The 11,549-nt window shown below is 41.5% G+C and overlaps 1 protein-coding gene across 1 annotated transcript; it reads left to right on the forward strand.

The window, feature by feature from the left end:
• Positions 1-786: 786 nt before the first annotated feature.
• LOC120989085 (zona pellucida-like domain-containing protein 1) lies at positions 787-11,317 on the forward strand. The gene is made up of 9 exons (XM_040417007.1): positions 787-874; positions 952-1,178; positions 2,272-2,459; positions 6,327-6,399; positions 6,577-6,674; positions 7,649-7,735; positions 7,833-7,992; positions 8,513-8,597; positions 11,238-11,317. The coding sequence occupies exons 1-9, from the start codon at positions 787-789 to the stop codon at positions 11,315-11,317; spliced, it is 1,086 nt and encodes a 361-aa protein (XP_040272941.1).
• Positions 11,318-11,549: the final 232 nt, after the last annotated feature.

The raw sequence follows: 11,549 nt of genomic DNA on the forward strand, positions 1-11,549 counted from the left end.
ATATATTACAGTGGCTCACGCTGTATAATTGATTTGTTGCATCTTGCTAGACATTGTTAGATACTCTTGTCTAACTTTTTACACCACCTACTGGTTATCTTACTCTGCGTCACAATGTTCCTTTCCACCTAAAGTCCCATTTACCTCTATGTACGTCACTCCTCCTGTCTTGTTAAGCACATAAGAGTGTCAAAATCACATTGTAAATGTGGTGCAAGGCATCTCTGTTTTTTCGCCTACCTTAACAGTTTTGAAAAGTGTCCAGAAAAACGGCAGCTTAAGAGGAGTAGTAAAAGTGCCACATTAACAATTGTTGTGAAGTACGCCATTCAGAATAGTGTCTAACGCGAGGGTCACTCCACATGTTGAAACTATGACTCCCAGCATGGACACTTGCTTGGCTATTCATGGAACTTCAACAGAAGTGAATGAAACATGCTAGGTGTTGTAGTGCCAGAGGTGCCGTGTGCATTCCATATTTTAAAGAATGGAACAGCTGGCCCCTAATAGAACAGTCCTATCCGTGTCCGTAATGCGGACAATAATAGGACATGGTCTATTCTTTTGCAGAACGGACATACGGAAACGGAATGCACACGGAATAACTTCCATTTTTTTTTCAGACCCATTGAAATTAATGTTTCCGCATATGGTCTGCAAAAAAACAAAAACAAACCGGACATTGAAAGAAAATACTCTCGTGTGCATGAGCCCTTAGGCTGATGGGTTATTGAGACTATAACAATAAATGCTTACAGAAATATTTTGTAGTCACAGAATTTGAAGATGAACCTCGGCATTATCCTCCTGATATTCACCTGCTTGCAGCCCTGTATTTGCCAATCCTGTTCCCCAGCGTATAATCGACTCCCAGGTAAGGTGGACCCTATGTGTCAGCCACTAATGTGAACTGGATGCTATTTAACCGTCGCTTATCTTCTTTCTGTGTAGATAACAGTGATATAACGGTGGTGTGCGGAGCAACAGATATAAAGCTGTCTATAAACGTCTGCCCGATTTATTTTGCCAATTTTCTTCCCAACGAGCTTACTCTGAATGGAAAATACAACAACACGGAGTGCAGGGGTCTTTTGGATAACTCAACAGATCCCCCAGGCTTGAAATTCACCCTACAGCTTGATGAGACAATTAATAATAGTTGTGGAAATTTCATTGCAGTGAGTATTATTGGTCTTAAGGAGCAACTGTTTAACTATTGTGGTGCTCCCAAGAAAAAAAAGACTATTGTTTATGCAAATGAGGGTTTCAGTGCACTGGGGGGGGGGGGGGAGGTGCACCAAGGAGCTAGGCTCCACCCCTCAGTGCACTAAAGCCCTGATCTGTATAGATAATAGAAGTTTTTCTTGGGAACACCACAACCAATTTTCACAAGACAGGTATCATTTTAATCAGCAGGATCAACTCTGCCAGTCAGTATGTCTGGTTTAAAGGGGGTTTCTGACTTTTTTTTTATATAAGTCATTATATGATTGGTGGGTGTTCCCCAGCTGATCACCGCTAACTTCTCACAGAATGCCGTAGGCCAGTGACTAGAGATGAGCAAAGTATTGGAAAATTAGATTTGGCTGCTTCAACGAATTTTACAAAAAAATTTGCTTTGTGACGAATTACTTCGTCACAAAACGCATTTCTTTTTAAGTAGTGGGTGCAATAATAGGGAGCCACGATTGCACCACTCCCGGTCACTGTACCCCTCAGATGCTGCGTTCATACATGACTGCGGCATCTGATATACATAACACCGTGTAAAATTTTAAGAAAAACAAAACAAAATCCTAATTACCTGATCCTTTTGTTCGCGACGGGCCAGCCGCCGCCAGCTTGCGAGATCTTCAAGCAAGATGGCGGTGGCTGGCCCGTGGTAAGGTAAGTATGATTTTATTAATTGTTTGCACTATTTCAGGTTAAATTGATTTGCTACCATGAAGCACGAGGAAATTTGGCTTCACAGCGAATCGAATTTATCCTGAAATTCAGCTTGCCCAATTTGTGGACTTTGATTTGCTCAACACTACCAGTGACTTTATGTTCATCAATCACATGGCCTAGGCGCATCTCAGTCCCATTCAAGTGAATGGGGCTGAGTTGCGATACCAAGCACAGCCGCTATACAATGTACGGCACTGTGCTTCTTAGCACTGCAGGTAAACGTATTCCATTACCTTAAGTTACATGATAGAAACAATACAGCCCCACAGGCGTCTGCTGGATCTGTGTGCAGGAAATAACTATATAACCTCTGCTTTCTAGATTGTAAATGAAGTCGGCACAGGTGATTTTAGTCAGTATTCCAATGTCCAAGCAGTCAGCATCTCTGGATTTGTGGATTCTTTGCCACTGGCAGAAATGGGACTTGTGTCTTACAGCACAAACCTATTCTATAACTTTTCTTGCCATTACCCACTGCAGTACATTTTGAAGAACACAGAGTTGTTTGTGTAAGTATACGGAAAGGTATTCTTTCCTTTGCTGGTTTTATTTAAGAGCATAGACCATAGACTCTTAGACCTGAAACTGGATTGTGTACTGTAAGTCGTGAATAGTGGGGGTTCAAACATATTAAATGGTGGTTAAGCTCTATGGGGGTCATTTATCAAACAGAAATACGCCTAAATTAGGTGTATTTCTGATGCAGATTGCGGTGCTCAGCTCCTTTGTGCCGAAATCTACAACTTCTCCCCACTCATGCCAGGTCTAAAAAAGCGGGAGTGGTATGGGTTTTAAGGGGACCGGCCAGTAGGCCCGTCTCATTTACCATTTTCTATGCCTGTTTTAGGCGTAGAAAATGGTCTAAGTGTAAGACAGCAAGGAAGCTGTCTTATATTAAGACTGGCGCTGGATACGCCAAAGTCATGTAGAGGCCGGTGCCTCTTCATAACTCTGGCGGATCCACCGCCAGGTATACGGGTTAAGACCGGCATCTAAAAGGCCAGTCTTAATAAATGTGCCCCTATAAGTTTTAAATGTATATCTATACACACACTTGTCATTCATTTCAGTGGGGAATAGACAGGGGGATCCGACCAATCCTCAGTCATAAAGGACTGAGCACAGGAGATGGTACTGATTATACAGTTCATGAAGCCTTCAAAATGTTTAAGGCTTCTGAACATAAATGGTGTTGCTACACATTCAGATTTTTTTATGCATTTTTTTAAGCCAAGACCAGGAGTGGAGTCCTTAATACTTTCTCTCCTGATTTGCTCCTGATTTTGGCTTCAAAAACTGGATCAAATACCTGACTATGGCAGCACTGTTTATGTACTGGAGCCTTAAAGGCTGTGTACACATTTGGGAGCAATTTTTTTTATTATTGCATTGTATTTATTTTGAGCTAAAATAATTTTTTCAATTGGTCTTAATTAAAAATAAGAGCCCTTTTTCTGTACAGAGCTGAGATGGTCTAGAATCAGCCTCTGGATTTTCTCTCTTTTCCGTCAGTTAGGGAGCTGACGGGTTCCTTATCTCTGCTCTCTGACATTATAAACACTCATTAAAGCACTGTTGTTTTCTTGCTGATAAGTATGTGGCTTAAAGGGAATCTGTCACTAGCAATTTACCAATTTTTTTTTTTCATGAATCCATGTTTAACAGAGTACCTTTTTTCCATCTGTCTTGTTCTTTTGATTATGAGTCTTGTCATTTCTTCAAAAAATCGATTCTTATGATATGTAAATGACGCTGTAAGGAGCCCAGAGGGGCGTTATTCTTTCTCCACGGTGCCCAGGAACGCCCCTCTGAAGTGCCGTGCCCGGCTAAATTTGAAAATTAATAACCCCTCCAAGTTCATCTAAATCGCCTGCCAGAGGCGCGGCTAAGTGCTCAACACCCCCCCTCCTCAGCGCCGCGCTCTGCGGCAAACACCCCGATCCTCCTCTCGCCGGCATCCCAAATCCCGCACAGGCGCAGTGCCGGCGATTGCCTGCGCTATGATAAGATAACTGACGGCACTGCGCCTGCGCGGGATTTGGGATGCCGGCGAGAGGAGGATCGGGGTGTTTGCCGCAGAGCGCGGCGCTGAGGAGGGGGAATGTTGAGCACTTAGCCGCGCCTCTGGGAGGCGATTTAGATGAACTTGGAGGCGTTATTAATTTCAAATTTAGCCGGGCACGGCACTTCAGAGAGGCGTTCCTGGGCACCGTGGAGAAAGAATAACGCCCCTCTGGGCTCCTTACAGCGTCATTTACATATCATAAGAATCGATTTTTTTAAGAAATGACAAGACTCACAATCAAAAGAACAAGACAGATGGAAAAAAGGTACTCTGTTAAACATGGATTCATGAAAAAAAAAAATTGGGTAAATTGCTAGTGACAGATTCCCTTTAAATAAGTGTTTATGACCATTCAGTAGTTTAGAGATAAGGTTTATTAGATGACCGGCACAAAGTGAATGTACCAGTCACACAGTTAGAAAAACAGTTAACCCTTTGTGACAGAACGGCTCAATATTTTTAATAAAAGCCAATTGAAAATATGATTTTTAGCCAAAAATAAGTAAAATACAATTATAAACAAAAATTGCCTCTGAAGGTTTACATAGCCTTTAAACGTTTAAAGGGCTTCGTGAACTGTTCAAAGGTCAGTGCTGTCTCTTGTCCTAGGTCCTTCATGACTTTGAGAAACAGTCAGCTCCTCTTTTTTCCACTTCCCACGTTTCTTTATGTAAACAACTATCTTTGCGCCTTAGTTACTATATGCATGTCATCTCAGCTTCATGAACACACCAAGCCCCAAATCTTGGGTTTCCACTCCACAACACCATAATTGCATTTCTAAGACTGTAGGTCACAAAGCAACATCTCCCTGTAGTCGAGGCCATAATTGGACGGTGTAGCAGTGTTATCTGAGTACTATAGGGCATTATTATATGGAAAGTATATAACCTTATTAATAGATATTTCTGAGTTAATCAATATTTCTCTGAAACCATGTGGAGGACAACATACTATGTTTTACTCATACCTTTGTCTAACCCTTGATGAGATAGCAGATCCATAAAACGTTTTCATGTCCATTTCAATAAAGTCTGTTGAAACTATGTGCAACTGAAGCAGTTGTTGGCCATAAATAAGATCTTAGGCTGTATAAAAAGAGAGCTAAAACCCAGTGGGATTCAGTTTTGGGCTCCACATTGTAAAAAAAAAGTTGTTGGAGGTCTGGAGAGGTCGCAAAAATGAGTAACTAGATTAATAAATGGGATGGGAGGTCTTTCATATAATGAAAGGCCTAAAAAATTGAGCTTAGCATGAAAGAAATCCATATTAGTGATGATCTCATTTACATGTGTAAATTTATGTGTGGCCAATACAAAGAACTGCCCCATGATCCAAGGAGTTGTTCTGATTACCTGATTGGAGTCGGGAAGGAATTTTTTATTCCCCTAAAGTGGGGAAAATTGGCTTCTACCTCAGTTTTTTTTGCCTTCCTCTGGATCAACTTGCAGGATGACAGGCCGAACTGGATGGACAAATGTCTTTTCGGCCTTATGTACTATTTTATGTACTATGTTACTATGATTTATTATTTCCAAGAACTTTTCAAAGGACGGCCATTATATGCAGAGGTAAGGCAATTTAGACATAAGTATGGGAACGGGTTCTTTACAGTTAGAGAAGTCAGACTGAAGTGTCCAAGCCAAGAGGTAGTAATAATAAATACTATCTCAGTATTTAAAAAAAACAGGGTCTTTAAAGGGAAAAATATCTGTTCAACCAAGCACAATGCCCTGCAGTGCTAGCTCAGCTAAATGTAATGATACCTTTCATTTAGCAATTAGCTGCTTCTTACTGGAGAAAGAATACTTTTCAACCATTTGCAGATGATCATTTAGGTGCACAGAGGGTCGGTCGCAGCCGCTCTGTGCACCCTCCTCTGCCAGCCCCTTCCTCTCCTTCTTGATTGACAGGGCCTGCTTCTTGCCTAGTCATCTTGCCTAGTCATCTTGCCTAGTCCTGTCAATCAAGAAAGAGAGGGAGGGAATGAGGAGGAGCAAGGGTGCACAGAGGGTCTCGGGCCTGCCCTCAGTGTACTTAACTTCATTCTGGAGAAAAAAAATATTTTCTTTCTCCAGAATGAAGCAACGGATCACTAAGTGTCAGGTATTATTACTTTCAGCTGAGCTCGTCCTACAAGGCATTGTGCCTGGTTTAACAGGGAATTTGCTGGTCCTATGTCTTTTTTCAACCTATGTAACTACAGTGTGTCAAAGGAAAATACCACAGAATTTTAACATCTGTTCAGATCTCTCAAACATGCCTTTTTGTATGTACTAACTCTTTACTACTATCTGCTGATTTTCCATAGTTCCTTTGGAGCAGTGGCTATCAATAACAACAATGGCAGCTTCATCAGCACCCTGCGGATGAGGATTTTCATGGTACGTGTGAGCAGAAGTCTTTGGATGTGATTTTGTTGCTTTCTATACCGATTCTTTGATTTTATGACCGTGTTTGATCAATGGTTTTTCTTTATTGGCAAAACCAAGAGCTGTAGGTAACGTGACGGTTCTAGCATTTTCACTGTTCTTAACTACAGTGTACATTTTGAATTAAAGGACGCAGATTTCACCACGGAATCAACTACAAATGGCACCATATATGATCTAAAGAAAAAAATATACGTGCAAGTAAGCAGTAATAACTCGGCAATGAGGTACAGTATGAGTTCGTATATGATACAGTCATTTCTTAGTTATTTCTTGTTAAAGAATACATAAAGGGAGTCCCCAGCAATTGTGGTTCACATGATTAAAACAGTCCTTTTGTTTGTTTATCTGAGGCTCCGCCCCAGAGTTATGATACTTTTTCTTAATATAGCTTGGGAGCAACAAGAGCAATGGTGACGCCCTTATTGCACTCATTCATAATTTGCATATTAAGAAAAATTATCAAAACCCTGGAACAGAACCTCAGCTCAACAAAGGGAAAACAGCGTTTTAATCAGGTGAACCACAGATATGCGTCTATGCTAACAATTACTGTAGATAGGGAGATTGCTGGGGACAGATTCCCTTTGAAGAGGATATGTCCCAATACAAGGTGTAGTTTATGTCCTACAAGGCTGCCTTGTCCTGTGTCTGCTTTTAAATAAGTGGTTTTACCTGTTTCTGAAGCTCTGAGCTCAGGGTCGGACTGGCCAAACCAAGTACCAGAGGATCTTCTGGTAAGCCCAGGCTCTGTTGCAATAGTGGGCCCTAAAGGTCCATGAGAAGAAAAAGACATTTGGAGCTGCCTTTGGAGCCAGTCACTTGCCACTAGGGTCTATTACTTTGATAACCGATTAGATTTTATTGATATTATAGGAGTTGGGCCCCAAGAATAGAAATCCCAGTCTTACACTATCTGATTTATATGCACCAGACTGGTCACTGAGGATACATTGTCTGTCAACCCTTTTTGAAAAGACTTTGGTTGTTAGTTACCAGTTTATCCGACATGATTGAGCCTATCATCTCTGATCTAGATTGAAAATGTGCAGCCGTCATTTCTCAAAATGATGGCGTCCTTGATCGAACCCTGAAATTTTGGGATTTCAGAGTATATGCATCATGTATTTCACTTATGACAACGCTGTGCATTTTTATTTATTTATTTTTTATTACCGGTAATTTGTTCTTTGCACTTTAGCTACAATGTTAATCTGGATCAGTGCTTTGCCACACCCAGTCCTCTTGTCACCAATGGAGTAAATGAAAGCTATGCCTTCTTCACAGGGTAATGTAATGCCCGTTTTTGCTTCCGTAAGAAAACTAGACACAGTCTTAAAGGCACAACCTAATCTTGTGTGTATATCTGTCATGCTTTGTTACAGCTGCAATGTACAAAATAGAACAACTGTTATTTTAAATGGTAAAGCCACGACGGCCAAGTTCAGTTTTGAGACTTTCCGCTTTGTGCAGCACAGTGGTCAGAAAACGTCGTCAATATATCTGCACTGTATGACCCGCCTCTGTCTCTATGACCAATGTCCTGTAAGTGATCATCACTTAGAATTTATTTGAGAACATGTTTGTGTTAAATGGATGCTAACACTAAAGTCTGTTATCTACATTTTCTGTACACTACACATTGATATCTGCAGCCAGGACAGGCTGATTTGAATGTTTTCACCAGGATCACTGGCATGCACCAAGGCCTTGGCACTGCATAATGTACACAAACAGAGGGCAGTCATATGCTCCTTGCCATCACGTATTCACACAAAAAAACATGCCTATATCCAAAACCGCAAGAAATATGCAACTAGAAATGGTTCTTGTAATATAGAACCTGATAGTATACCGATTAATCAAACTGTTTTGGTCTTCTAAACTTTCATCAGTGCAGGATGTGTAAGTCTTGGTGTTTGGGCTTGGGAGTGCTGTTTTGACTTTAAAGGCAAGTCAAGGTAAGGGTTAGAAGAGCTCAAAGGAACCAAAAGTTTACAAAATAGGAAAATTAAATATATATTTATTTTTTATCTTAATATCTATATTTACTTTCTTTTTAAAGACATGCGCAGGCTCCAGAAAAAGGAGACAGGCTAATTCCGATACAGAGCAAGTGATGATTTCATCTGGACCTATCTATGTGGCAGGTAAAATTTCTACAATGGGGACGAGTATAAAAAAAAAAAAAAAAAAAAGATTGATCCGGAGTGTATAAAAATCTTGATACTTTACTGAAGATCCATAAAACGGATGTAGAAATAGCGACTGTAGAAATAAAAGTCCACAAATGCGTGTTTAATCAGATGCTTCAGATCCTCCTTTGTTTCTTTTTGCTGTGTATGCTTCTGGCCAGAAGTTTGGCTTTGGTTGCTAAAAATCAGCAGTAGCACCTGCAATTCATGGATTGGTGAGCTTATACGACTTTTAGTTTACAGGAATTAAAGGGGTTGCTCACCCCTGGTGACTTTTTTTTCTTCAGAGCCATCAGGCTGGACCCGCGGTGGTAATCCTACTTTTCTGATCCCTGCCACTGGGTTACGGCTCCATCCCTGGTCCCCCAGCTCTGCAGGTCCCGGGTTACCCTACCTCAGCATCAGTTTTTACATGGGTCATGTGACTGCTGCAGCCAATGACTGGCCACAGCGGGCATGTGACCCAGTGAGGTGTCCCGCAGGGGTGATACTTGTCCGCTGTAGTCAGCGGTCATTTGACCCGCATCAAAATGGATGTTAATAAAGGGAAACCTGGGGCCTGCAGAGCCGGCATGGCAGAGGTTGAGCCATAACTCAGCGGTGGGGATCAAGTAAGTATCATTACCACTGATGGTCTGGCTATGCTGGAGGGGGGTTCTGGAGAAATAGTCACCAGAGGTGAAAAAACCCTTTTAAGGTTGGCATTTGTGTAATAAAACAACTCGTGATATTGGTCATCAACTCTTTTTCAGTGCCAACAAGTCAAGAGTCCGGTGTCTTCAGTGGTGGTAAGCATTCTGTTCTGTATCGTCATATTTTGAAATCAAAATAGGAAATAAAATAGAAAATATCATATAATTTAAAGCCATACTACAAAAACATACGACCAGCTTTTAAACAAGCACCAGTCAGAAACTTTTCTGTCTGACTCTTCCCTTTATTCCCCGCAGACAGATCCAGATGATGCAAATGGCAGATTAATAGTCAGCAGCCTGGTACTCTGTCAGTACTACAATGGTGTGCTACACAAATAATGTACCGCTCTGTGGCACGATACTCAGAGAAAGTGGTGCTTTTCTGTTAAGGTGTGTCTCCAGTTTTACTGTACAATCAAGACAGTTATACTGCAGGTTTTTGCAATATAATCATTTTTCTAAATCTGTGTATTACCAAATTTTGCTGTTAACCCACAGCACGGACCGGCCAAGGTCTTTATCGTACCACCTGTCGCCTTTACTGACATGTCTCTTTTAGTAACTACTTACATTCCCCATATGATTCTGTTATGCCATTCCTCTATTATTCCTGGTAGAAGTTAATGAATAGCCAGCAGTCTGTAATAAAGATCCAGATGGGGGTTACCATTTGGTGGGATACCCTGTAAAGTCTGACACTTGAGCATTGATTGGATAGTGTCTGACTGTGCAGGGTCACAATCCCAGGTACCTGTAGTAACTCTCAGTTAGACATTATTGCAGACTTCTGGCAATTCTTCACGTCTCTTGTAGGAATAATAGAGGAACGGCGCAACATAGAGTCATAAGAAGTGTTATTACAGGGGGCAAGCAAGTAGTTACTAAAGCAGATATGTCAGGAGATGTGACAGCGTCCCATTCTGGATGTTAGGCTGTCGTCTTCAGTGCAGAAGCCAGTACAATAGCGGTGCTGGCTCAGGGCGTAGGAAGCGGAGCAGGACTCAGCACAGAACACAGCAAAGTTCTCTAATACACTGGTTTAAAAAAAACTATTATATTGCAAAGGCCTGCACTACAATAGCTTTTCTTGTTAAACTGGGGGGATTTTAATACTGTATCTGATCGGTGGGGGTCTGACACCCGGAACCCCCGCTGATCAGGTGTTTGAGAAGGCACCGGCGCTCCTGTGAGCACTGCAGTCTTCTCGTAGCTTACCAAGCACAGCGCCCCCCCATTCACTTCTATGGGGCTCAGCTGCATCTACGCCACGTGACAGATGAATGTGTCATCTCTGGCCTAGAAGAAGCTGTGAGAAGGCCACAGCGCTGCTGTGGGTGCCGCTGCTTTCTCAAACAGCTGATCGGCGGTGGTCCCGGGTGTCGGACGTCCACCAATTAGATACTGATAACTTATACTGAAGATAGGTCATCAGTATGTTGGCAATTGCTACATCTGTATGACATGTCATCTACCCTTTCAGTGTCCTGGTCCAGAAGTCTGACTTGAACATTCTGAGTCCCAATGCAAAAATCTGTGTCAGTCCCCCACTTTCCATGTGCTTTTGGGGCTCCTTTCACATACGGTTTTGTGCTTCTATCAGAGAATATTTTCATACTATATGTACATGTACCTCTGATGTGTGCTACTCTATAGGCGTACAGCGGCAAATATTTCTTATTGTAAAAATTGCATACTGTACTGTGTGTGCCGCCTGGGTTGTCCAGAAACAGTCTCACTCTTGCCATGAGTTATGTCTGGGATAAGCTGCAATGCCAGACACAGCCCAAGGAGAAGAGTGCTGCTGTTTCTGGGAAAAAAGATACTTCATTATCTTCTATTTTTATTAATTGGACCCCCCACTTTTTATATTTTATTAATGGGTCTTTTTTTTTTTATGCAGGAACAAGTCCGCTGTCAGAAAATCATTCAGGACTTCTTGTTGGTCTTATCATTGCTGCTATCCTAGAAATGTGGCCCTAAAACATCTCTGGAAATAGAAAAATAATAATGCTCATAAAGTATAATAATTATCTATCAGTTCTGATTGCGTATAATGGTGGAGGCCCATATAGCATGCTGATTGTAAAGAAAGCTTACACATAATTTGCACATTGTATAAATTGCGTATGATTTCTGATGTAATAAAGTACAGCCTACACGTTGCTGAAAATCCTGTCTGCTTCATGCTTTCTTCTTTCCATTGTTAAGAATG

This window comes from Bufo bufo, chromosome 1 (genome assembly GCF_905171765.1).
Source record: "Bufo bufo chromosome 1, aBufBuf1.1, whole genome shotgun sequence".
In the NCBI taxonomy this organism is placed as follows: Eukaryota; Metazoa; Chordata; class Amphibia; order Anura; family Bufonidae; genus Bufo; species Bufo bufo.

Bases quoted from the DNA above. Each gene is read 5' to 3' on its own strand.
- LOC120989085 (XM_040417007.1), top strand. From the start codon at position 787: ATGAACCTCGGCATTATCCTCCTGATATTCACCTGCTTGCAGCCCTGT. The intron at 875-951 runs GTAAGGTGGACC...CTTTCTGTGTAG, and splicing joins AGCGTATAATCGACTCCCAG to ATAACAGTGATATAACGGTG. The intron at 7,736-7,832 runs GTAATGTAATGC...GCTTTGTTACAG, and splicing joins AGCTATGCCTTCTTCACAGG to CTGCAATGTACAAAATAGAA.